Source organism: Lathamus discolor, chromosome 5 (genome assembly GCF_037157495.1).
Source record: "Lathamus discolor isolate bLatDis1 chromosome 5, bLatDis1.hap1, whole genome shotgun sequence".
NCBI classification, from domain to species: domain Eukaryota; kingdom Metazoa; phylum Chordata; class Aves; order Psittaciformes; family Psittacidae; genus Lathamus; species Lathamus discolor.
Window position 1 is genome coordinate 63,018,211 of NC_088888.1, and position 27,581 is coordinate 63,045,791.

At 39.3% G+C, this 27,581-nt stretch overlaps 2 protein-coding genes across 2 annotated transcripts; one reads left to right on the forward strand and one right to left on the reverse strand.

The window, feature by feature from the left end:
• Positions 1–2,569: 2,569 nt before the first annotated feature.
• Positions 2,570–18,185, forward strand: TUBE1 (tubulin epsilon 1). Its single transcript, XM_065681048.1, has 12 exons — positions 2,570–2,685; positions 2,762–2,835; positions 4,059–4,111; positions 6,732–6,789; positions 7,362–7,477; positions 8,489–8,610; positions 9,853–10,040; positions 10,847–11,022; positions 11,667–11,807; positions 13,104–13,244; positions 14,120–14,294; positions 15,356–18,185. The coding sequence occupies exons 1-12, from the start codon at positions 2,574–2,576 to the stop codon at positions 15,512–15,514; spliced, it is 1,515 nt and encodes a 504-aa protein (XP_065537120.1). The 5' UTR covers positions 2,570–2,573; the 3' UTR covers positions 15,515–18,185.
• On the reverse strand, positions 16,589–24,566 carry CCN6 (cellular communication network factor 6). The gene is made up of 5 exons (XM_065681049.1): positions 24,504–24,566; positions 20,983–21,259; positions 20,332–20,574; positions 17,809–18,002; positions 16,589–17,475 (listed from the first exon to the last, which is right to left on the reverse strand). Exons 1-5 carry the CDS (start codon positions 24,564–24,566, stop codon positions 17,194–17,196), a joined length of 1,059 nt encoding a protein of 352 aa, XP_065537121.1. The 3' UTR covers positions 16,589–17,193.
• Between the last annotated feature and the right edge of the window lie 3,015 nt (positions 24,567–27,581).

Here is a 27,581-nt window from a genome sequence, read left to right on the forward strand (position 1 = left end):
CTGTCATTAAAGAGCTGCTGAAAGCATAGAATATATATTTAACTTGTAATGTCTTCTTATGGGTGGGATTTAAGGGTTATTCACAGATTCACAATGGTCAATGTCAACTTATTTCCGTTCAACAACTTAGTTATTCCTACAATTCATGTTCCAAAGCTGTGGAACACTACTACTGTATGCATCAACAACAAAAAAGCTACTGAGAAAGTAAGGCTAAGAAGTACACATTAGCATATGACTACAGATTAAATGATTAGCATAGACAAAAAGTCTCTGAGGGGACCTAACTAAAAACATGCATTTGTACTATGATAGATGAAGTAGAGTTTCATCTACAATGAAACAGAAAGTCAGTGTGTGATTATTTGTTTCACATAGTTGATCTGCCCATTTCATTAAACCTCTGAGCTCATGCATCAACCCAAACTGGTTATTACACATCCACCTCCCTTGGAAGCTAAAAACATTCATATTCCCACATGAATATGAATCTCAATTGCATCTCTGATTCATAGTGTTTCCAAGCTCAGTGAGAATAATCACTTCACATTTGCCATCACAGACCTCTTAATAGCACACTGGAAGTCAAAGCACTGAGTTTCTTGCTGCAATCTCATGTTCAGTGGAGCAAATCCCATTAAGCTGAATCTTAATGGGACACAGAGCAGAGAAACTACAGCTAAGTGAAAGCACAAGCAGAAAGTATAGCTAACTACACAAGCAAAAGCCAGATACAGTAATATTAAGAGATTTCTGTAGCTTTTAAACTAAGCTTTAGAATGCTTACAAGCAATGATGTACTGCTTTTAGCCTAAGTAAGGCTAAAAAGGCAAATGAAGGCAAAACTTTAAGGACATGACAATAAGCAAGGAGTATAGAAAAGTTTCACATCTCACAGCTAGAACAGACCACAGCCCACACACAGGTTTAGACCAGTCCAGGTAAACACAGTGAACAAAATTAAGCTACATGTTACATCTAGTCTGTCCAGAGAGAGATGAGAAATTACTACCTGCTTTCCTGATTAATATCCATGTAGTTTTATACTAGTGATTAGTTTATAAAAGAAGTGTTTGAGGCAGTATAACTCTATTCATGCTGAACTTTCCACCTGCTGCTAACATTGAAGCCGTTCGTCTTTTGCAGCTTCAGACATGAAGCTTGAGTAAGCTTGGGTCACTCATTATTTTTTCTTAGGTACAATACAAATTTCCAGTAGATAGATTCTTCTCTTCCAACTGAGTTTAAAAAAAAATAGTCTTGATTTGAATTTCTTATAATACAGAATTATACTGTACAATATTGTGTTTGCTGTAATACATACTTAAGCTTTCCAGGAAAGTTTGGTTGTTTTTTTTTTTAATAGTCATTGTTGCAACTTTATTTTCCTGGGAACTTCAACTGATCTCTACAGGATCCTTGGTCACGACCAGGAGTAAGTGCCACAGCTTCTCCAGAGCAAATAAAGGATTAAGATACACTGAACTTTGGGTAAGAATTTCATTTAGCAAATTTTGTTGGCACACCAGCAGTAGAAATAATGCATTTGGAAAAGGCATATTATGTTGGCTAGTTTTAGCCATAAAGCCTAATGAAGTGGGTTGCATGGAAGTACTCTTGCTCTCCCACAGGAAGCAGAAATGCCATCCATGCCACCCATGCCACAAGAGCTTTCTGCAAGCTCCTGCTTTGTGCATCACATGCTCTTTACTGGTTTAGTAGTGATATTGGCAGTGCTAGGTTAGCAGTTGGACTTCAGGATCTTAAAGGTCTTTTCCAACCTAAACGATTCTATGATTTTGCAGCTATGCTGTGGAGAGTCTTACCAGGATAAGACAATAGCATCTCTACACTCCTCGTCACTCATTTTTAGTCACAAAGTTGCTATGTTCAACACACAGGCAAAAAGCACTTCCTAATTGCGCTGTGGAAAATTATTTGCACAAGAAATACAAAACTGAGCTTAAAAAAAAACATAATTTGCAATCCTGGTGGGAAGGTACATCGTTACTGCGTTTCCACATGACCATTTTTTCCTTACATTTTCATGTCACTTGACACGTTTCACACCATCGCTCAGAGTTAACGTATTTGGGAAAATAAAACATACCTTATCACACATTCTTAGCCACAAAAAGCAATGAACTGTATTGCATAGCAGTATTTCTATTATCCCGGGGAAAAACTTCATTTTAGGGCTTCGCTGTGTCTCCTGTATTTGGCCGATATATTGACGACCATCGAGAGAGTCCCTCTCATGGATACACCGAGCCCCTGAGTACCTCACCATGCCCACTGCTCCGTACCGCCCAACAGAGGACAGGCACATTACTAAACCCGCAGCTGGTCCTAGCGCACACTTATCCTTACACCAAACTCTGCATCTTACAGAAGCACTCGTGACCATCAGGACCAACACCCAAACGCCGCTCCCTCGGCCTAGCAGCCTCAGGTGAGCCCGCACACCCCCTTACTCCCTAATGGAACGTTCCATTCGCGACAGATAGGCTAAACCAGCAGATGGGACGTTCCACCGCAGAACGAATGCGGGGAACTGCCAGAAGACCGCCACAATGTCCCGCCCTCCGCCGCGGCCATTAAGGGGGCGTGGCTTCCGGGCGCCGAGTTCGAACGAGCCGGCGGCGGCAGCCTGCTCCGCCATGACCCAGTCGGTGGTGGTGCAGGGTAAGGGGTCCTGGCACCCAGAGCCCGTTATCCCCCTCCCCAACCCTTGTCTGACCCGCGTCTTGCCCCTTTGCAGTGGGCCAGTGCGGGAACCAGGTAGGCTGCCGCTTCTGGGACCTGGCGCTGCGGGAACACGCCAACGTCAACAAGGTAACGGCGCTGCGCTGAGGGGAGCGGCGCGGCGGCCGCGGTGAGCCGCCTGCCCTGCTTGCCGTGGGCAGGCTGCGGTAGCCCTCACTGCGTCCTGTGTTCTTCACTGGGGATTAGAGCGCTGTGTTTATTTGAAGGCCGCTTCATTACGGGCAAAACTATCCCCAGGTTCTTAAGCCTTTGAACTAATTACCTCCTAATTCAGATCAGCTTCTCTAGCCTTACCACCTTGAAAAGCCCATGGCATTTCCCTGCAGGCAGACATTACCAGACTTTAAGCAGTTAGTGGAAACAGAGGGTTGTTTAATGGAAGTCTTTTGCCACTTGGCAATAAAGCAAAAAAGCAGCTCACCAAAGCCCAACTTTGTCTTTTTTTATGTTAATGTAAAACATTAACATGCAGTGACTTGCTGTACAGTTGTGCTGACCACAATAGCATCATAAGGATGGCCCAGGATTGTTGTGAAGACCCCAAACACAAATGCACTCTTCTTGCTATGACTATAAATATACTACTTCCTGGTAAACACTGTATATTAGCTGGTAACAGAGAGCAGTCCTATCCAAGACCTTCTGTTGAAGCAGCTACAAAAAGCAACAGATGAAGTTTATATGCACAGGCTCACTATCTTGGTTTTAGTGTTGTAGGGAATAATGACTTCCAAATTCTGCCTCATCAGGTCTTTAGAAGTATGGTAACCAGTCTGTAAAATGATAGTGTTTAAACTTGCCAGGTATCTTAAGTCTTATGGTGGAGTAAGTAATTTCCATGCCACCCCTTAGCAGGGAGTTTAGGAATCACTGATACAGTGTGATATGCTTTCCTTTCCACAGAGCTTCATGGGCATTGGTGGTATCATGGACATGGAGCCCATGATGAACTGAGTCTGCTAAACAGCAGCTATGCAAATTAATTGCACTGGGATTGTCAGTAAAATCCTAAATTTTTGAAATTAAGGACGAGTAATTGTTTAATCTTGCGCTGAAAAATTAGTTTCCTAGTTACATGTTCTTGAGAGTTTTAATATCAAGCTCATGCTTCAATTAAATGTTCTTTTTAGAACTGACTAGAGCTAGTTGAATTCAATATAGGTGTCCAGTCTGTTTTGGGTGGGGAGGTTTTACAAGGTGACCTTCAGAGTTCCCTTCCAAATTAAGTTATTCTGTGAAAAAACACTGAGAATTTCTGATGCATCGTCTTATGTTGTGTTGTTTCCTTTTAGAAAGGAGTTTATGATGAAGCATTAAGCAGTTTCTTTAGGAATGTAGATACAAGGTAAGTCATCAAGCAGCTCACGAGTTTAATACAGAAGATCAACAATTCTAGTATCTTCTTTTAACCTAAGCTACAGTTTTCTTTGTTTCAAGTCATATTTAGTTCTGGAAGGGGATTTAACTTTTTTGTATTCACCTCAAAACACTGCCTTTACCTTTCCTTTTCCATTCAACAAGGTATTGAAAGGGTTTGTCTTCCTTTCTTGCTGCCCCAAAAGTGGACAGTCAGGATGTGATAGCTTTTGCCATTGCAAATAAAGATCACACTTCAAGCCCTCTGAATACCAACTTAGCATCATTTCTTGAAGAGCTACAAGAGGAATTGTATGCAAGGCAGTCATAAAAGGTCATGTCATTTTTCACATCTCTTTTATCTGACTAGTTTGTTACACAAGGAGTGGTGGCTATGATGTTTTCTTTTTTTTTTTTTTTTGTAAGGTTACCCAAAATGTCCTGTAAGAGCATTCAGTCATCTCTTGTCTGACCAGTTATAAAAATGCATGCAGTCTGCAAGAATGAAACAGTTGTGCACTTGGATATTGTTGTTTCATTTTAATTAATCAAAAAGCATTGGACCAGCCTCTGTTTTCTTCTATCATGTGGCAAAGTTGCAGTACAACATGCAAGTGTAACTAAATTGGTATTTAAATACTTACTGTTTTGTATCAAATTTTACCTCTGAAAGAACATGCAAGTGCATTGGAGTTTATTGTTGCCATTCCTTGTGGGCATTTCCTAGAAGATTTTTTTTTTTTCCAAGTTCATGAAAATTTGGTTGTAAACAACATCTGTGTATGTGCCAGATGAAACCATCAAGTTTACAGTTAACAGGTTGGCTGCAATAGAATCATCTGTTTTCTGTCTGTAAAATGGAAACATTTGTATCATTGAATACCATAGGAGTTTTAAGGAAGGTTAGCCTACTTGTGAAAAAAAAGAATGATTATTCAAATCTCGTCTTTTCCAAGAGCTATTCATTTTCCTATTGAAACAATTCCACTTTTAACTGTAGCCTTGAACCATAATTTAATTACAGAGTCGTTTCAAACTCTCTTGCTCAGGCTCTGAGTTTTTGTCCTTTTGTTATTGTTGTGGGTTTAGTATTCTCTTTATCAGAAAGAAGTCATTCACCTCCCAGGCTATTGCAAGCATAAAACCTTATGTTGTCAAACTGGCAAACTTCAGTCTTCTATGCTATGGCCATACCACTGTTTAAAATAATTAATCCAGGCGGGTTATCCTGTTAGAAACAGCTACGAGCAAAACTCTGGCAGAACCAGGCAGACTTTTTTCTGTTATGGTTACTATTAACCTGTGTAACATTAGAAATATGCTTATGTGTGTGTATGGTTTTATATGCAGAAGTACATATAAAGTCTTGAGCTTAAAGAATTCTAGAGAGCACAGGGATTACTTTCAGCAACTGAATCAAAATGATTCAGAATGACTGAAAGTATGCGCTAGACCACAAAGACAATAATAAGAGAAAGCAATGTTGAATTGGGGTGTTTGGTTTTGGTTTTGTTTTTTTTTTGTTAGTGCCTGAGGAGAAATAGAATTTCCTTGGCTGGATTTACTGGTGCTAGTGGACTCATACAGGGAGTAGTGTAGGCTAATTGAATCACATGAGTACTGGAACTGTTGTGAGCTGCTCAGCTAATGAGAGATATCTGGATTGCTTCTTTGATGAGAAGGTAGAAGATCCTTGAGGAACCCAGTGCAACCCCATACTCTTTAGTCCTGATGGGACTGAGCATGGTCAGAACGTTTGCCTTTGTTGTGAATTTTAGCTTACAATTTTGGAATATTATTGTGCTTGAATGTAGAATACATTAAATGAAGAATACTTTAAATTTTGGCTTGATCAGCCACCAGATAGGGTAAATAAATGAGGGGGAAATTAGATCCATTTTCTAGTATCCCTGCCTTTTTTCCCCTGTGTTAAATATAGTTTGGCCAGAAGGAAGTACCTCACCATTTGAGTGCAGAAGCAACAGCATTCTTTGTGGAAAAAATGTGATTGTACACAATGCATAGTCCCCTGGGCTGGCTCACTACAACTCATCCTGGAAAAAAAGGAAAATTAAGCTATGTCAACCCAGCATGATTTCTGAACTGGTAAATCTTAATGGCAAAGTCAGTCAAACACAGTTCCATGCTAGTGCAGTTATACAGCTTTCACAGCTTGAGCAGTATGTAGTGCAGTGCTGCACTACCCCCATTGAAAAGCCAGTGGTGCTACTTGGTATGCTGTGTTCCATTAGGTGATGCAGGTATACATACTACATGCAAGAGGACAAATAATCCTTTCAAGTTTTGGCAATGCTTGTAGAATTGCCACAGAGCAGAGGCTGAATCTGAGGCTAAATTTTCCATGCTGATATTTTCAGCTTCCTGAAGTACTGTTTAGGTTATTTCTCACAGAGATCATGTCCTGTCATTGCACTGCTTTAAGGAATTACGAGGTCTTTCTTGGCATCATTTTGGAGGTGTTTTTGTTTACATTGTGACAGTCTTCTGAACACAAAAGATTGAGGAAATTTTATTCTAATATACATATTGGCTTATTTTCTATTATGATTCTAAGCTTGGTATTTTGTTTGGCTTAATTTTTTTTCCAGAAGTGGTGGTGATGGTCCCGATATTTACAAAGGAAAAATCTGCTCTTTGAAAGCACGAGTAAGGCAATCTATAAAAGTCACTCTTTTTACACTGCATATTTGCTTCCAGCTATGTAGGAATTTTCATAATCGCATATAGTTTTTAATACTACTTTGAATAGTAACATTTGTATTAGTATCTTTTGTAGTACAGTGGAATAATGTAGTTTGCTGCTAGTCTTGATGAGTAAATCATAATTTCAATAAAATGATTGTAGATATTACCAGCAAAGCTTTTATTTTCCTTTTCTAAATAGTGGGTTTCTCTGAGCCACTTTAAGTGATTAAGAAGCAAGAAAACCTGACTGAGAAAAAATGCTTCACTTTCTTTATTTCTAACTATTGGGGCAAAACATTATAAAACTTTAACAAAATTGCATTACCCAAAACATTGTCCTCTTGAACGACTTCTGGCAAATCAGCCAAGGTGAACCTAGCTTGTCTCCTACTTAACAACTAAAAAAAATGTTTCTCTTGAGCAGACTAGAAACAACATGCCTTTTGAATTGTAAATAATTTTATATTTCTTTGTGTGATTATTTCAAAGGGTGGTTTGCTTACTGACAATTTTAATTCTTCCCTTTCTCAAAGGCACTGTTGATTGACATGGAGGAGGGCGTGGTAAATGAAATTCTGCAGGGACCCTTGAGGGACCTGTTTGACAGCAAACAGCTTATCACAGATGTTTCTGGGTCAGGAAACAACTGGTGAGAACCTTTTCAGAAGCATTTCTTAGCAACTAATTAGATGGCATTTGAAAAGGGAAAGGATAACAGTAGCTTTTTGGTTTGTTCTGCACCTGGGGAGCTGTAGCATCTTACCAGTAAACTTTGCAGTCACTGATGCCTAGAGGAGGGCTTTGAAAACCCTTTTACAGAAGGATAATTATGTTGATAGATCATTATATCTATTTTCTTTTTTTTTCTCTCTTTTTTTCGATTTTCATTTTCAAGAGAATATGTGTTTTATTTTTGTTTCTTTGGTATTCAGCTGCTTTCATTGCTTAGTTGAAACCATAATCTAGTTTGACACTGTACAGCTAGTATGGAAATGAGATATATGAACAAATACAGTTCTGATTTCTAAGCACCACAGAGTCTGGCTTTGTGCATATAAATTACATTACCAAAAAGAGAAATTCAAGAAAAGATTGATTAAGATAATGAATTTCAAATTTTCACTGAGACCTTGATGTACCTCTAACAATATTCAGTGCACTACAGACTGGAAAGCAAATCATCAGCAAATGTACCAAAAGAGAGTGCAATACAGAGAAAAAAGCATCCTATAACTTCACCACCTCGCAGGCAAGTGTGTTGAAAATGAGCTGTTTAGGGGGGGATTTTATTGCTGGTAGCAGCTGACTCAGTGCTCAAAGGGAGGTCACTATACACATTACATAGGGATATCCTTATTGTTAAGCAGTGTATAACTTTGTTTTCATATTATAGTTTCATCATCCAATGAGTGTTTATTTCCTTAACAGTACAAAATAATCCTGCATACTCCAAAGCTGTGAATTTACTGCTGCTTGCATCCTCAAACCTATATCCTGACTCCTGTATTTACATGATTTAGCTGCAGCTTAGCAACTTGCAGAAATCAAGCTTTGCACCCAGCTCTGGACTCTGACATGTCAAATAGGAGGAGTTAAAATTAAAAAATTGGAAGATTTATTGATGGATTTGTTTTATTTAAAGTACTTTTTATGTCCTCAGGGCTGTAGGTCATAAGCTTTATGGCTCTCAGTATCAGGAAAACATTGTGGAAAAGCTGAGGAAAGCTGCAGAACACTGTGAATGCCTGCAGTGTTTTTTTATAATTCATTCTATGGGAGGTGGTAAGTAATGCTTTTTATCATTAATGTAATTACACCAGCCACACATGGAAAAAAAAAAAAAACTGGATCTTTAAAAGATCAGTGTAGTAGACTGTCATTCAGAATGCAGAAGAAAAAAATTAGCACTGTCCAATGAAGTAGACCTGTAATTATTACTTGATTTGTTAGAGCACTGAGGAGCACAAATCATGAACTATGGTAAGTGCTACACAGAACAAAAATACAGCTAAAATTTTAAACGCAAGGAAATGAGTGGATCAAGACAGGTACCAAACAAGGAAAAACTGAGGTATTACTGAGCAGAGGAACATCATTGTTGTAATGAAGATGTTTTTAATGGTAGGAGTTTTCTAAAATGCTTTGAAGGAATCTTCTAATGTTGCTTAATATTGGAAAAATTCACTTTTCTGTTTTTCTTCCAGACAATTCTCTTGAAACCAGTCTAGCAACTTTGTTAATAAATAAGAAGGGAGGAATCCCTTGTAGTGACAATTTTGTCATTAACACATTGCCACTAAGCCTTCCTGCCCCAGAAACATCGGAGAGCCTGTATTATAACTGGTTATGATGTGGAAAAAAGAACAGAAAATCACTTTAAATATGAAGCAAGTGCTTTTTTTTTGTGGCCATTTGCTTAATTTGAGAGACCCTGCAGATCTTCTTTCTGTTATTGCGGAAACTTGCTGTCTTGTTTTTTGATGAAATTGTCTGCTGCTGAGAATGTTATCTGACCAAGACAGAAAAACTACAGTTCAGTTCTCTGCTTTGAACTCAATGCTATGGGCTACTGAGTAAAAAAGGTGTGCTGGCATAAAGAGGTGGTTCTGTTTTGGTTGGAGAGTGAGAAAACTTTATAAAGAAACCCCAGAAGGAAAGTAAAGAATTTTTTTGGACAGTTCAAGGTTTTTAATGTTTTATTTCAAAATTCAAATTAAAGATTTTAAAATAAGAAATAAAAATACCAGGTCAGAAAAACTGTTGGTTACATAGGGCCTTCTGGTTTGCAGAAATCTGAGACTGTATACTTCATCCTTCTGGTATACTGTAGGAAATACTTTTATCATTTAATTACTTTTCTGTCTGAGAAAAACCTTTATGTTTGAGCCTCCACTGTCAGCCAAATGCTTCAGAAAATATTCATTAATATGTATTACTGAAAAGTTGTAGAAGTTTCCAACATAAGACTTAAGGCAGCATGGGGAACCTTTTATCTTCTCTTGTTCTGTCTTCATTCATAATTAGGGACAGGATCTGGTCTTGGAACTTTTGTACTAAAGTTGCTTGAGGATGAATTCCCAGAAGTATATAGATTTGTTACTTCAATTTATCCCTCTGGTGAGGATGACGTTATTACTTCTCCATATAACAGTGTTCTGGCTATGAAGGAGCTTAATGAACATGCAGACTGTGTGCTACCAATAGAAAATGAAGTAAGATAATGTTCTATTTCTATCAATATCTTTTTTATTAGACTGCATGTAGGAAGTGTTTCTTCCATGTATTAATTTGAGTACCATGTCTTAAAAAGCATAACTTCATTTTTTAAAGTAGTAATTGAAACCCTAACTCATTCACAGGATTTTGAAATTAACAATTGTATCACTAAAAAATTGCTCTTCACCTTCAAAACAGAGTGAATTTTCTCATGTCTATTTCAAGGTAAGCAGTGAAAAGCCTCTATTTATAGAGGCTGAGCATCTTACAATCTTTTAGCAATCAATTTTTTGCATAGTATTAATGGAGTCCTGCAAGGTAAATGGTTCATCACTCCAAATTCCTTCACTTTACTGACTAGTAATGTGAGCATCACAGGCATACCTGACTACACAAACCACTAGACTTATTTGTACCTAACTTCAGTGACACTCTTGTTTGCTTGTGGAAAAGGCAAGTGAAAGGGAAATACATTTAGGGAATGTATTTTTGCTTTCACAAGAATTATGAAAAATTTAAAATGTAATTTTAGAAGATGAGGATTTTGAATAGTTGAATAAAATTCAGACTTCTGAGTCAAGCTGTATAGATGTTTGACATGTAAGGAACAAACTTTTAGAAACACATCAATCAGTTGGAATTGGTCAAAAGTTGGACTTATATCTACCAAAGGTGTAATGTTTGAACTGACAGAACTGTATCTTACCTTTCTCTTTAAAACTAATTGAAATTAAAAATCGGAGTACTGGGTTTGAAAGCTTTGTGCTGAAGACTTCTTGTATGCTTTTTTCTTTTCTCAAAGTCTCTGTTTGATATAGTTAATAAAATTCATCAGATGGCAAATTCTGGGAAGCTGGGGTCAACTGTGAAGCAGAACAGCTTGGTAACATCAAGTGCAGGGAATGCAAAAACTGTACAAGAAAAGCCATTTGATGCAATGAATAACATTCTAGCCAACTTGCTGCTGAACCTAACAAGGTAAAGTAACAGCTTACTCCTCTGTAAAAGTAGTATTTCTGGAGGCCATGTGTGCTGCAAATCAACTCAAGGAATACTAATTGTTTTCCATTTGATATGTCTTCTCTTTGTAAGAATTACTAAATGTCTACTTATTTGAAAGTAATCACATTGCAGTGGTGTTGCGCTACCTGTGGTGGTCTTAGAACTGAAGTAAAGAAGGTTTATAGGCAGAAGGATACTGTCGTGCATTAATACTTAACAGAACCTAGGGAGATTTGGCTTTCTAGGCCAGTTTTGTTATTTTATAAATACTGTCAGATCACTGTTGCTTCTACACTGCCTATTGCTGCAAGAAACTCCTGGTGAAACGCACTATTAAAACTGGTGTTGGGCAGCTATGGCCACACACTGAAAAAGTGCTAAAAACTGCAATCAGTAAACAAGGTCTCAATCTTGATGATTGTTCTGTAATGAGAAGTGTAAATAAGACATAGCACTGTTACTGCTAAATGTGAAAGTTTAGTACATGAACAATTTCTTGAATGCTGTGTTGTTCAATTGTTGTATAGAACAGTTGAAAACATAGATGTAATGAGTGCTCACATTCTAAAAGTAATTCCCTTAGTTTGTAACAGTTTCATAACAGTCTGTTGATTTTTCAGCTCTGCTAGGTTTGAAGGTTCCCTTAACATGGATCTTAATGAAATCAGCATGAATTTGGTTCCATTTCCTCGACTTCATTACTTGGTTTCGAGCTTGACTCCTCTGTATACATTGGCTGATGTTAATGTACCGTCTAGAAGGTAAGAAAAAGAAATCTATATTGAAACTAAGGAAGGTTGAAAGTTCTAACAGTTTTAAATCTACCCCGTTTTCAATTCAGTCCTGCTAATTTTGGGAACATCCTTTGTCCCTTTTCTCTGTAATGGTTGAGCCAGTAAACCTGAAATCTATTTCTGTTATCTCTGCTGGGAAATGTTTCTGTTGGAATATGTATCACTCGAAAGACTTTGTGGTGTGGGTTCTAAGTAACAGTCTGCACCTGACTCACAAAATCCTGTGAAGACAAACAAGCAATTAAAATAGACTGCTTGGGAAGTAATGGCACCCTACTTCAGTCTGGAGATGCAGTGAGGCCATTTAACAGCTCATTGTAACACTAACCTGACACTTGTCACATTTTGTGATTTTATTTATGCCACTGACATGGCAGAAAAATAACCAGTTAAAATAGATTTAATTTGGTTTAGTGAATTAAGTTCAGTCAGCAAATAGTGACAGGCAGCTGGGGTAAATGGTGGAAGTATGCAAAGTGGAGAAGAGGGCAGGACCACTCCTTTTCTGTGATAACAGGTTGTGACAATCAATTTGGTCTCTTGAAACCATACCCTGAGGAGACAATGCAGTGCTGCAGGGAAGGTAGCAGGCTATGGGGAGGTCCTCAGTCAATCATGTTTTAGAGTGAGGTGGAAAGAGGAATATTTTTGTCTCTAGTTATTTTTAATAGGAAGGTTCTGGCAGGGGTCATTTTAAAGAAAAGAGGGGGTGGATACAGGGAATTTGGAACAAATGGAAAGAGTAACTTGGATATTAATTAAAATGAATGCAGTTGTAGAATTCATTGGTCCTTTTAAATAATGATGTATAGCAGTTCTGTAAGGGTCAGCAGCACTTTGGTGTTTCTTGAGATCCTTCACAAGCAGTGAGATTGTCTACTTAAATTTTCAGGTAACCAGAGCCTGAAGTAGTTACATCCCTTTACATATTTTTAATACTTTGTAACCATTGACCCAAAATTGCCATAATAAACATGTCTTAGTCTGTCTGCTTCTCTGGCTTTCTGACTTTGGACTTAACACTGGCTTGTAACATGAGGGAGAAGAGTGAGGAAGATGGATCTGGTGTGGTTTTAAAAGTTATATTGCCAACATATGTGCGTAAAAGGTTTTGAATCTTTTTCCTGTCATTCATGGTCCCAGGTTAAATGTATCTTTATCTCTAGAATTTTATGAACTTTTAAACCCTGAAGAGGGAGGCATTCTGAAGAACTCTTGTACCCTGCTTTAGGAAGAGTACATGACTGTTTTCTTTTCACCTAGGTTGGACCAGATGTTTTCAGATGCTTTCAGCAGAGATCATCAACTAATTCAAGCAGATCCAAAGCACAGCCTCTACCTTGCCTGTGCACTTCTTGTTCGAGGAAATGTGCAGGTTTCAGACCTTCGCAGAAATATTGAAAGGTTTGTAATACCACAGAAAGTAGTCATGGGGTTTGGTTTTGAAGCTGTTGTCAGTTGTCCAGAACATTCTCAATTTTCATTTTAAGAATTTCAATACCAAATTAGTTTACTTGGAAATAGTTTTCTTATTTTCAGAAGTGAAGAAAATGTAATTAATTTACATAATGAGTTAGAATAAGTCACAGTGTTATAGGAATCCCAAATAAAGGGAGCTGACTAGATGTCTCAGTGCTTTTCCTTTCTCAAAAATGCAAAAGAAAGCAAAGCCCAACCTTCCAGAGGTCTCCTGCAAGTAAAATATTTGAAGAGTAAGTTCTGTAGTAGAAGTTTGCTTTTACTGAGGAGAAGGCCCCTCTGTGTCATTGATACTTTCATCATCGGGAATCATTCTTGTGTTAACAACTCTGTTGTTAGCACTCTGCTTTTGTCTTTTACACTATTGATCTACATAGTTATAAAAGGAAAGGTGAGGGAAGCTTTGCATACAGAATGGAGTTTAAAGGCAAACAGGTACATGGGGAAAATTTCTGAGAATGTAAAGCATTTTACGTATTTCTAAACTTGGACTGATTGTCCCCACACAATATTAATCTGCCCCTTTTGTAAGTCTCAGATTGCTTGCAGTCCCTTTTATAGAAATGGGTGTTTGTAACTTTATTTTTTGAATGCTGATATGTTAAATTAACAAAACTGGTGTTTGTAATTTAAAATAGACACTGTTTTAGTCTGAAGTCTAAAATGTTGTGTTCAAAATAATAGTTACAACTGGCTTGCTTAGTTCTGAAAGTTTAAATGTTAACCTTTTCAGACTGTTGGCAAAGGACACTTGTTTGTGCTCTTTAGATTCCTTAGTTGTCTACATTTTTGTACTGCAGGTTGAAGCCTTCCCTGCACTTTGTCTCCTGGAATCAAGAGGGCTGGAAAACTGGTTTGTGCTCAGTACCTCCTGTGGGCCATTCCCATTCTCTTCTGGCTTTAGCAAACAACACCTGTGTGAAACCAACTTTCACTGAACTCAAAGACAGATTTATGAAGCTCTACAAGAAAAAGGTACAACTCATCATTATAACATCTGTAGCCACTCACCATGAGTATCTTGCTTTATTGAAGCAAATCTTAGTATCACAAAGGAGCTGCTTAAAAGTAACAGCCCAAGATTTTTGTTTATGTTACCTCTCAAGGAATAATTCCAACAGCTGCTGCTCAAAAAGTGTAACCTCCTTATTGGTCTGTACCTATCGGGCTATATACTTACTTTCTTCAGCAGTGAGTCAGTATATGACAGATCTGCCTACCAGCTTGTGGTAGATTGACTTTGGATGGCTGCTGGTGCCTACCAAGCTGTTCTCTTCAGCAGGACAGGGGGAGAAAGTATGGATGAAAAGCTTATGAGTCAAGATAAGGATAGAGAGATCACTCACCAGTTTGTCATGGGCAAAACAGATCTGTCTTTGGGAATATTAATTTATTGCCAATTAATAACAGACTAGGATAATAAGAAATAAATGAAAACTGAGAACATCTTCACCCCACTTCATGTTCTTCTTCCCAGTCTCAATTTCACTCTTTCTCCTTCCTTCCTGATCTTGGTGTCTGCAGGGCTGTTTCTCACATTTTTCTAACTCCCCTCTCTCACAGCTGTTGTGCAGCACTTTTTACCCCTCCTTAAATATGTTACCACAGAGGCAGTATCAGCATTGCAGCTGGGTTCAGCTTTGGTCAGTGGCACATCCATAGTGGAGCCAGCTCAACCTGGCTCTGTCTCACATGGGGGAGATCCTGTTTATTTTCTCACAAAAGCCACCCCTGCATCCCTGTACTCCCCCTCACTACCAAAACCTTGCCACATAAAACCAATACACAGTTTGGTCAGGCGAACCCAAGAAAACAACGTGAAAAGATAGACATAAAAAATCAGTAATATCGACTGTGATTTCATAGGGGATTGTTACTGAAGTTGCTAAGTATTTAAACAAAGAATGTCATAAGTCTTTAAATCTATGTCCTACATTGCTTGCACCCCCCTCTTCAGTGTGGGCTAAATGATACTTATTGAAGATTGGGTGCTAATTAAAAGGAGAACACTGAATTTTTCTTATTTATTCTCATAGGCTCACCTTCACCATTACCTGCATGTGGATGGGATGGAACAAAGCTGTTTTTCTGAAGCCATATCATCTTTGTCTGATCTAATAGAAGAGTACAATGAACTGGATGCCACAAAAGGTGGGCCTAGAACAGATACATCAAGACTGAAGATAGTTGTTTGAAGAAGGAAGGACTGATTTAAAGAAAAAAGAAATCCCCCAAGCATCCAACCTTTGAAGCATGGAATTGAACTGAAGCATGTTGAGCTATTGTAATACCAAAGTGAGACTGGAACAATGGCTTCCTTGGCTCTGAGAGGCATGGTATTAATTGACAGGCCCAGACTGTAAGAAAGATTTGAAGGCATCTAATTACGGTAAACATACCAGTAAGAGCCATCTTCCTAACTGCGAATTGACATACCATATGCTGTAAAGGGAAGAAGGAGAGGTTATAGCAGCCAAAAATGTTCTTTTCTCAGATGTTCATCTTACAGTAAACTGAAGGCAGGTCTTGCTTCAAGGAAGGATCACTGTTGCTGATTTGTTTTTTAACAATCGGCTATGAAGAGAAGAGAAGCCTGCATCATATCTTCAAAGGTGAAAGCAAGTCTCTAATGAAACTGGCTTCTTAAACTTTGCAGGATAGTCATAATTTCAGAATGCTCTATGTTCATAGTTTTGACATTTTTGCTTCCATGTTGCACTTAGCTGTATTAGAGCATTCTGAGTTGATACCGAAATTTGCAATATCAGAAAATTCAACAAAATTTTTGTTTCAAGTATTATACTTGGAGTATTAACATCAATGATTCATATTAATGAATGCTGAGTTGCACTTGGTAATGATATACTTCTGAGTGAAACATGCAGTTATAATGAAGTTATAATGACTGTTTGGAGAACAAAGTTTATATGCTTAAAATAATGCAAGTAAAATAGGTGGTTTAATATTTATAATTACCAGGGTAAGTAGATTTTTATATTGCAGTAAGAAATTTTACAAAATAGGATATACAGCTGTTTCCAGTTGCTTACCAGCCTTGGCTTAGAACATCAAGACTAGTGAACTGTTATAAGTCAGACTGGATCAATACAATGATTTCTTAAAGCTTGAAGTCCTTCTAGCAGAGTTGGGGGAGGTGTATAAATAAGCACAATTTTCAATGCGTAAGTCCAGAAGTATTGAATAAAACATTGTGATAACATTTGTTGAGAGCATTTTCTTTTAAGAAAACATCCTAAAAGTAGTCATTTCCTTGAAATGTTGTATCTGTTATCTGCAGATGCCCACTTACTTGTTCCTTTACCAGTGTGGTGTTTAAATTCAACAACACTAGAGAATGCTTTGTGCAGCAGATAAATCTGTCTGAGCTTAAAATGACTTCCCCTGTTTGCGACGGCATTGATGTATTTTAGTATTGCAGATACACAGTAGAAAATCTTAATTTAAGAATCGAATCGGGAACGATAGATGAAGTATTACAGGGTGGTGGGGTTTTTTCTAATAGGTCAGAGCATCTATGAATTTACATGTATTCGTCTTTGTGGGTGACAACTTCTTATAATGGGGTATGAAGCTGTCTTGCTGTGCCTTTTGTAATTACTGAAGGCTCTTGTTTTGGTAGTACTAGTGTTACATACATCCTTCTCAAGAACGTATTTCCACATACGAAACCAATTCCATTTAAAAAGATGCACTCTTACTTTTATTTAGGTGCTCGAGATGATACTTAATGAATGAGTATTCCCATATGTAGTTTCACTATGAACGTTTTGGTGTGGCAGGGGATTTTGCTAACTCTTCTGGGTGTGAATGTGCTGTTGCACTCCCAGTGGGTTACGGTCAATGGTGTAACTTGTCATACAAGTTTCAGTTCAGAAAATATATCTCCTGGAGCACTGCAAATCCTCTGGCATACGCATGATGTTATCCACATCATCTTCCACCTAAAGAAGCCTTCGTTGGGACACTCAAACTGTACAGTGATCATTTTGGACTTATTAGGTATGCAGCACCGCTTATCCAAGCACACCCCACAGAAAGTTAGTTTGTAGCTTTGAGTAGTTGAGCATCCAGAGAAAACTAATTTCTCTGCTGTAGGAAGCTGGAATGTTGGTTGACATGTTTTCCCTTTTGGAATCTTTAATATAAAAACAAAGAAAAGCCTGTGAGGTTTTAAACATTAAAAACAAAACATAAGAAAAAAATGACAACATTTACATAGAAAATATTTTCTGAGCACCAAGACAGCACTAGCAGCACTTCTATTTCAGGCCAATGTAACACTTTGTTTGAAATCACACATCTGTAGTTTACTATTGAAACCTGAAGACTGAAGGTAGAAAACAGAAGAGTTATTTTAAAACCCTTAAAAAAAAAAGTCACCTTATGTTAGTAGTTACGAATACATCCATGACTCCGTTAATTCCTATTTTCATTTTCTATTAGGAAGCCTTTTTATATTAGAAAATACCTTTATTGTCTTCAATGTATTGGTCAGACAAGGCTGGATGAAGCATAACCTCTCCTCTTTTTTCATTTCACACTTGCTGTTTTCGTTGGTGACTCTGCTGGATATGCCTATGCCACAGGTCCTGGAACACGGTGTCCAGGGAGTTGCCTGCACCAGGCACTTCTTCTTCAACACTAATGGTAAGTTTCTGTAAGCTAAGACAGCAATACATTATATATGTAGCAGAACAGCCCCAGGATTGTGAAATCACACGTGTTGTTTGACCCTCCAGTTTAATGTGATGGAAATGTTACATGGAGAGAGTTATTTGTGGAATCTTTATGTAATGTCCAGAATGGAAGAGACATTGGAAATTAAAACCAAGCATAGCTTGAAAAGGAGTGCTGTAAACATCGGTGTTGGTTTCTTTGTAGATACTGTGAAGGCTTTAGCTTTTTTTATTGAGGGATAAAATTCTCTAGTTGCTTACAGATATCACCAAAAAGTCTGTTTCCTGATGGATTAGGGCTGGAGCAGGAGTATACCGGGGGGGGGGGGCAGGGGAATAAAATTGTAGTGGAAAAGTTAAGGGTGAAACTGAAAAACCCACCTGACTGTGGAATCTGTGTATTTAGGCAAGAGCATGGGCAGAATTACAATGCTACCTGGGAAGTAGACTGCTATTTAAAGATCTCATTGCAGCAAGCAGATTAAAAGCCTCTCACAGATCTGCAGCAAATAAAGAGAAGTTCAGTGCTCATTTATACTTGTCACATATTTTTTAAATATGACCTGGGCACATCCCTGTGTGTCTGAATGAGGTAAATCAAATTCACCAGGAAAGCCAAACACAGAGCAAGAAGCAGTAAAGCAAAACGCAGCACTCGTTAGCCACACTAACAGAAAAAAGACTCTTCAAAATATGTATCCGCCTATTGAGCCAGTCACAGCTGACATGATAGTTCTGCTGCACCGGGAAGGGGGAGACCTCACTTTGAAACAAAACTTTCTAGATGCTTTTCTTCAGAGGGTTTGTATCACCTGAGGAATAGCATCCTTCAGCATGTACAGCCATCACAGTGACAGGTTGTTGGTCCCCGAGCCAAGGCACATAGGAAGTATGCTTTGCAAGCTGAATGGCTTCTCTCAAGATTGTGTTGCATAGCTCATTCAAATGCTGTGAGGTGCAGTGTTGCAGCCAATGAAGGAGTTAGCGCAGGCTGGGATGCAGCTTTTGAAGTGCTACAAAGTAAATGCCTCAGTCCTGTTCTCCAGATACCTGAAATACAGCTCCCCACAAACCCAATTAATATGTTGCATGGGGTCAGATGGCTTGGTTGCCATTGTTTTCAAAGCTCTGTGTTTTCTCTTTGATCAGATTAGTGATGCTCTCTAGAAATGAAGTGTCTCTCCATTTGAAGTCAGTTGCCTCACAAAGTGTGTGTTTGTACACAGCATTAAGTAGATTTCTGTTGAAAGGCTTTGATACGAGTTATAGGTGTTGTATCATAATTTTGAAGTAAAGATGAGCTGCTTTTTTGGTTTTGCTAACTTGCATAGCTACTGCTAACGTGTTAGAAGTTTTCAAAACTGAATTTTGGATTTTGTAATTGGGTCTATTTATCTGCAGATTAACTTAGGTACCTCTACCTATTTACTCAGCTGCCTTTTATGAATGTTTTCTGATCAGCTTTGCAATGCTTTTATTGATTCATGATGATGATTCAGGCCCTAATTTCCCCGCAGTTCAAGCTGCCACCAAATAAATGGCTCAGCTTTCTGGTACCCACACTAGTTGTAACAAAGACAAGTTTCACTGTGGAAACTTGCACGTGCACAGGGAAGGAGACTGCGCAAGCACAGGCAGCTGTGGCCAGGGATGGGCCAAGATAGATGCTCCTGGCAATGCTGCTTCCTTCAAGTGAAAAGGAGAACTACAGTGTTAGCAGCTGAGTGAGAATGAGGTTAAAGAGAATATCAGCTGACCCTGGGAGAACTTTATGGGTAAGCTCTTGTAAGCTTTTGGTCAGACTGAATCAAGAGGAAATTGAGAGGAGCATTGTCCTTGCAGCAACCTCAAATCTTGTGAATTCAGGAAAGCCACTAAGGCACTTTTTACCATTTTCTGCTTTCTATTGAAAGAGGCCTCCAACACATTAGTGAATGTATGTGAAAACCAGGACAAAGCAGGAGAAACCGAGACAGCTCCCAGGCTGTGAAATGGCTGTCCACCAGCAGCCCTAATTGGTCTGATCTGATGAGTAGTAAACCTCCGCAGAAAGATGGGCTGGAGGTAGCTTTGGCCAGTTCCCTGGTGACAGAAGCCAAAAGGCTTTTTTGCTTTGCATATTCATTGGGTTTAGAGAAAAGAGTCTGTGACCTAAGAGTAAGAGGGGTAATTGGGACAGACAAGTCATCCTGGCAATGGCCTTCGGCAAGAACTGGGAAATTGCCAGTGTGCTGTCTGCCTGGCTGCTTGAGCCAGGGACACTAAATGCAGCAAGGCTTATGCACAGAAATATTTACCATTGTAGCCAGGCACACCTGACATCAGTCTGTAGTTTGCTGCTTGAAGCTGCTTGTGCTGTCCTGGGCCACAGATGGGTTGTCCAGGCTTCTTTCTGCCCGTGACCCTGCTGCAGGGACTTGCTGCTAATCTTGGTATGAATACAGGTGTACATCCAATTGCACCACTGATGCATAGGCACTTATAAAGTGGGTTAGGTTGGAAGGTCTGGCCGTTAAGATAATAAACTCCATTGAGCTCACATCCCACAGCTATCAGATCTGCAAATGGTAAACAACAGTTACTAACACAGGAGGAGCACATGGTTCTGATTACAGAGTGGGAAAGCCTTTACTGCACCCACAAGTTCTTCCCAGCACAAGCACATATTTCTTTATTTGTGCCCTGTGATAACTTACAGGCACCTAGCTTTGAATCAGTCATCAACATGCCTGCAAATAGCAGGTTTGTGCACAATTAACTGATTTCACTAATGCATATACAGGTATGCCTAAAGACAGTCCCAGCCCTATTCTCAGATCCCTTGACTAGGCAGTCAAAGGATTAAATGGGGTTAAATTGCCTAGCACAGAGCTGTACAGCACCAGCAAGTAGACTTTTCCTCCAAAAACACCTATGTGGTCCCACCCTCCTGGATTTCAAGAAGGGAACATGGAAGAACAACTTACATGCACACACGCCTGTTTCATACCTAGGCTTGTCTTCTGAGTAGTTGCAGTAGAGGCCTTTGTGGGGATCACAGACATCTGCTTCATTGCAGGTCTCTCCTGACTGCTTGGCGCAGATCTTACAGCAGCCACAACCGTCCTTCACCAAGCTTATTCCAGGGGTGCAGGTTGGCACCGGAGGGCATCTGCACGGCCAGTGACAAACCTCCTTGCGCTGATGGGTTTCACTGGTTTCTGAAGGTTTCTCTCCAGGCTTCACTGGTGGGCTGTGGAAAAACTTACACATGGTGGGATATTTTGAGAGGCCAATGCATTATGTATAGGTGAGATGGCATAAAACAAAGCTGGGATGGACAAAACTGTGACTTTGCATGGAGACACTTAACATTTCTCATCTCACAGGATCCAAAAGTGAGAAGCTGTGAGGTTTAGGTAGGAGACAGAGGACCAGTTTCATTGGTCACTGTCATTCATTGAGGTCACATTCTGCCAGTGAGCCTTACCTATTGCTGGTATAAAACAATTCATCAGCCTTTCCTTTGCCTCCAATAGAACAAAACCTGTAGTAAAGTAGGGGAAAAAAGTATTTTCAAGTAGATGGTGGATTTACTTTAAATATTCTTTCCCACAAATGTCCTGTCAAAGTAATTAACTTTTGGTTTCTCCCACTGTCTTGATAGCCAGCAACTGCCCTGTGTCCACTGTTGATGGCGAAAGCCTTACAAAATAGTAAATCTCTTTTGAGTGCTCCTTTCACTCCAAAATTTGAGTAGCTGTTTGGGAAAGAACAGGGGGGGTATTTACAAATCCTCTTGTGCTAGATCCAAAAATTGCCTCCTAATAAGGAAGGCTAGTAGTTACACTGAGCTTAATGGGTCATTTTCTAAGAGTATTTGCAGGAATGATTGTTGAACTGAATCCAAGGCTTAAAGGGCAAAGATGTATCTCTTAAAAAAAGAGTTTTATCAGCAGTAGGAAGCCGGGATCTAGCCTGAATTTGCTGTTTTCCATATTCTGTTTCAGAATTCATGGTGGGAGATTCCTCTTCTTTTTTTAAGAAAAGGAAGTCCTAAGTAATTCTCGATAGGTTTATTTTTTTGAGGCATGGGGGAAGATTAAGTCAGCATAGAGTGTGAAAGGCTCTCTTTGAGATAGAATATAGCTATCTGCTTTTTTGAAGAACTGCGTCTAAAAACATAACAGTTCAGATGTTAGCATTAAATCTTTTCATGCTGCTGATTTCAGCAGAAATGCAGATTGTGGTATAGTTATTCATCACGGATGACTGGATCCATAGTTAAGTTGGGGCGCACACAGCACTTGGCTGCCAGTACAATGTAAGGCTTGGGAGCTGCTCTCAACAAGCAGCTCTGACAGCCCACAGAGCAAGAGGGTCAAACAAGACACAGCCCCTCATCAGGTGCCAGTGTCACCACTGAGCTTGCAGGAAACAAATAAAATATATACATATATAGCCTATAATTTTTGAGGGCACATGAAGCCCACCTCTCAGTTTCTCTCTGTTCCCCCAAACTGTGGGGTTCAACTGGTGTAGAAACCACCTCCAGCACAGACACTAAGGGAAAGCTGGGGAAGGGATCTTTCGGCTGGGTTTTCTTTCAGTTCAGCTTTCAAACTGGAGGTATCTGCAGAATTCAGCATTTCATATGTCGCATCCTGTGAAAGCTCTCGCAGCATAATTGATCTGGCCTAATTGCATGCAGCAGTAAATGACCTTTTAAAAGGCTTTTTTCTACCCCTAATTTCCATTTTCCATGGTCATTTACAACTATACTTACGATATCTTAATTCACAGCTACTAATGAAGCTCCAAAATAGTAGCTTTCAAGTTCCTTTGGTTGAATGATTTTCAAGATAGATATTAATTCACAGAGGCAATTCATATAATAAATGAATATTAATGTCATGTGGTATTCCATTCAGCACGCAGCAGATTTCTTCTAGTATTTTATACCTAAATGCAGCAATAATAAACAACTAACTTATATATATACTTATATAATAAGTATATATGCTTATATAATAAGTATATATATATAATTTATATATATACTTTTCTTAGGCATCTAAGATTTTTCTATAAACCATAATGTTAATTTGATGAACACTTACATTGGAGTGTAAAGCTTCTCCAAGGTTTGTTCCGCAAATAAGACACACAGGTATTCTATATATTTAGCAGTGTTCAAAACTGCACAGTTGTTTTAGGAAACACTTTCTTGCTGCTTTTCTTCTTTTTAAGCAGAGGATTATTGGTAGGAATTTGGCCATGTGCCAGCTAAATGAGGTTATGTGGCTTAAATCAGATACTGCTTTTCAAAATAGGTATGTGTAGCAGGAAATGATCTGTGTGCTTCAACCCATATGTTTAATTTGTACTGCAAATTAAAACATGCTTTAAACCTACAGGATTCTACTTAAGCAAGTGATTTTTCTCTCCTTTCCTTAGGGAAAGATGTCAACTGAAAGGTGTGAGACTACAAAGTTTCACAGAAAGAAAATCACCGTCAGGCAAATACCTGACACTTGTAACTGTAGAATTATTGAGGAGCTCGGTCTACTTGAAAAATCTTTCTGAAAATTTTTCCCAAATCTGTTAAGTTACAATGAAAGTTTAAAGTTTGCTTGTCAAGTTTACAGGCAAATATTCTTCTAATTCTTGCTTCCCAAAGTTTCTATACCAAAGCTATCCACACTACACAAGCGCGCTGCAAGCTTTTCCTGACCCTATGGCAGAGCGGAAAATGAGACCATTGTGCAGGAACCTTTCAGGTGTTGTTGTTTGTTTTCCTAGATTTTAAAGATTGAACAAGGTCTGGATGGCACAAATAAGCAAATAGCAAAGGCAGACAATGTTTTATTGCTAATGTTTGGTTATCTTAGTCTGGCTTTAAATATGCAGAAAGTTAGCAGAGGGAGACATCTGAAAATTCTCCATTTGACATTCATCTTGTTCATAAAGGAAAAATACACAGTCACCCGCACGTAAAGCTGGTTTTCAAAATGAAGTAAATAAATAATGAAATTGGCCTTTGTCACAAATGCCTTCAGCACAAGCTATCGTTTAAAGTGTTCTCATAAGAGACAAAGCTCAGGTCTTTTGGAGTCCAGGTGCCTTCCTCATTTTTAAAACTAGCCTGAAGTCAGACCACCCCGTATATGTACATATACATATATACATGTATATATACATTTCTATGGAACATGAGCGTGGACAAAAAAAAAAAAAGCAAGGTCACTGGCAATTTAAGCTTCCCTAACACTTTTTTTTTTCACTGACTCATAGTAACATAGAGATTAGAGACAAAAAGATACCAAATTCAGGACTGATCCAGTAAATAAGCTGCAAATGAAATGTACTCAGGCATAGGGAATGGCTCCTTATTCTTTAAGAGGAATTTGCTTCTCTGAAATTTATTTTGTCATTAAGCAAACAAAGGCTTAAAACCGGGACAGAGTGAAGAAGGGAGAAATCTTTTTCTTCTTTTTAATGAACTTACCTGCTGCGTGCAAGGGATGATGAAGATGGTGGGAAAAAGGAGCCACCGCATGTTCCTGCACATTCAGAAGTGAAACTGGGAGATAGGGAACAGGCTGAGCTGTGTCAGAGGAAGCACTGAACACAAAGCTCTCCTCTGTCTCCCTTGCCAACCCTACTTTCCCCAGCACATGCATGAACACATACACGCATTCACACTTGAAATTCTCCACTTCATACGGAACCAGCTTCACACTGAAATTTCCAACTGATCTTTTCTCTCCCCAGTGCTAGAACACAGACTTTCACACACTGCTTGAGCCCATCCAGCTGCTTCAGCAGATTCTGCCTGACTTAATTGAGGTCGGATGGGGTGACATCTGATTTTTAAAGTCTTGCTGGTTGAAAATGTAGTGTTATTTTTAACCTGACTTTAAGTCCGTATTGCAGGAATTTCTGAAATCTGAAGGGCAGAGCTGCAAATACTTGTATTTTTTGAGGCTGGGAAGAGTGAGTTTCACAAAATTTCTAGTGTATTGTGCCTAGAAAAATCACAGCATAAAAATTAACACCATCAGAACACGCTCTCTAAATATGGAAAGAGATGCTATCGCGTGAAATAACACTAGTACATACTCTGCACTGCTTCTTTCCATGGAATCCTAATGAGAAAACCCAAATTATAAAAGTATGTTTACCCCACTTAAACACAAGAACTTTCAAATCTCCAGGTTTCCTCCTCCTTAATACTATCAAGGTGACATGCCTGATTTTTAGGCTAACAGGTGAGGGTCTCCAGGATAGGATAAAAGCTCCATCCCTGCAACAGTGGTGTTGGCAGTGCCCTGGTGAATGATCCTCCTTTGTGTTTGTCCTCACTCAGCCCCCTCCTATGAAGTCCAGAGTTCCTAGGAGAGGCTTATAATGACCATGCTCACACAGCAGCTGTGTGTGGACAGAGGTTCCCGTGGGAGTATGGAATCAAACCCAGTCCAAGCAATTCTGTTTTGTTCCCCAACTCAGACCACCGTATACCCTCTGCAGTTAAAAATGAATCCTGAACTGTCCTTCCAAACTCTTGAGCAGTGTCATGGCTTAACACCAGTGAGCAACTAAGGACCATGCAGCCACTTGCTCACACCTCTCCATGTGGGCTGGGGAGGAGAATCAGAAAAAGGTAAAACCCATCTGTTGAGATAGGAACAGTTGAATAATTGGACTAAAATACAATATTATAATAATAATTATTATAATAACTATTGTAATGAAAAGGGAGGTAACAGAAAGAGAGAGAGAGAGTGAAATAAATGTCAAGACAGACAAGTGATGCACAATACAACTGTTCACCACACACTATCTGATGCCCATCCCCTGGGAGCAATTGGTCCCTTCAAGCCAAGTCCCCTCAGTTTACATGCTGAGCATGATGTTCTGTGGTACGGAATATACCTCCGGCTAGCTCAGCTCAGGTGTCCCGTCTCTGCTCCCTCCCCGCTTCTGTGCCCCTCCTCACCAGCATGAGGAGCATGAGAGACTCGAAAGTCCTTAATCAGGGTAAGCATTACTAAGCAACAACTGAAACATCAGTGTGCTGTCAGCATTGTTCTCAGACTAAAACCAAAACACAGCACTGCACTGGAAAAACTCTATCCCAGCTGAAACCAGGAAAAGCAGTCAGCTGTAAATCGCTGCAAAACTGTTCTTCTTTCGCACGACCATTTTGCCACATAATTTAATATGAAGTCCAAACAGTACCTAGGTACTAAATGGATGCTACGTATCAGTTCATTTCAGTGATGTTACTCTTGAGTAGGCAGCAGTGCAAATGAGGTCTGACTCAAGCTTTGTGCTCTCATTAATAGTTTATGAACATAGCTCCCAGGTTTCCCAAAAATCTCTTCTGTATACTTTCAAAACACAGCTTGTTTTATAGGATCAGAGGATAGCTGAGGTTGGAAAAGACCCAGGAGGTCTCTAGTCCAACCCCTGCTTAAGCAGGGACAGCTCTGAGATCAGACTAGGTTATTCAGGGCCCTGTCTATTTGGGTCTGGAAAACCTTCAAGGGTGGATGGAGAATGCCAAACCTCTCCTGTAGACTTCCAGAGTGATAGTAATGAGCAATGCAGGCTGTCTGAAGAGATCCTACATACCGTTTTCTCTTGCAGACACAAAGACACCTTTTTTGCTCTCCAGCCTGGAAGAAATGAGAAAGGTCAGAGGACTAGTGCATCCATCCTCCTCCCCCTGGAGCTGCAGGGGAACACACAGCATTCATTTGAAATACTTTGTACCTGTTTGCATTGCAGAAAAAAGCATGTGGCCAGTGCAGGCCTGGGAATGCTCTGTGTGAGCTGGCAAAGCCTGGTCTGCTGTGGATAATGGTCCCCAGTCTTGGGAAACAGGAAAGAGGTGTTCCTGTAGGATTATCCATTTGTTTTATATGGTGTATTTTGTTGGAATCACCCGGAAAGCATGGTATCTTCAGTACTGGAGAGTGAGACTTTGAAGTGGGGTTGAGTACAACTAAGCTGATTGACAGAAACTGTTGGGTTCAGAAGGGGTGGGAGGAAGGCTTCTCCCTGAGGAAGACATTCTTATGATATAACACATTAAAATCGGGTTTTATGTGGCTCATGTGTGCAAAGGAACCAGCATGCTTTTTCAGCACAGAAAGGGCCTGCTGGTAGAAGCAGCTCTCCCACTAGTAGGACTCAGCTCTCCAAAGCAATAATGTGCCTTCATTGCCTCTCCCTAATAAATGCATAAACTGAGGCCATCTTGAGCTTGAAGAACCTGCAGTACTGAGCCCTGAGTGTATTTAAGAAAGAGCCATAAGACCACAAAGACAGCAACGCTAACTCCTTCTCATAAATAATGCACTAATACCTTGACTTAGTTTTAGAGTCTCTGTCTCTGCTAGTATTTGGTCTGATTTAAATAAATGGAGGCTGTGTACCCTTTTCCTCTCATGCAGATCTTTAGTGATCCCCCACAACTTAAAAATTGATGCTCTTAATACCATGTCCAGACTAAGCAATAATTTGTCTGTACGCATCCTTCTTGCCAAATCTCCCCTGCAGATTTGATTACATAAAGCAT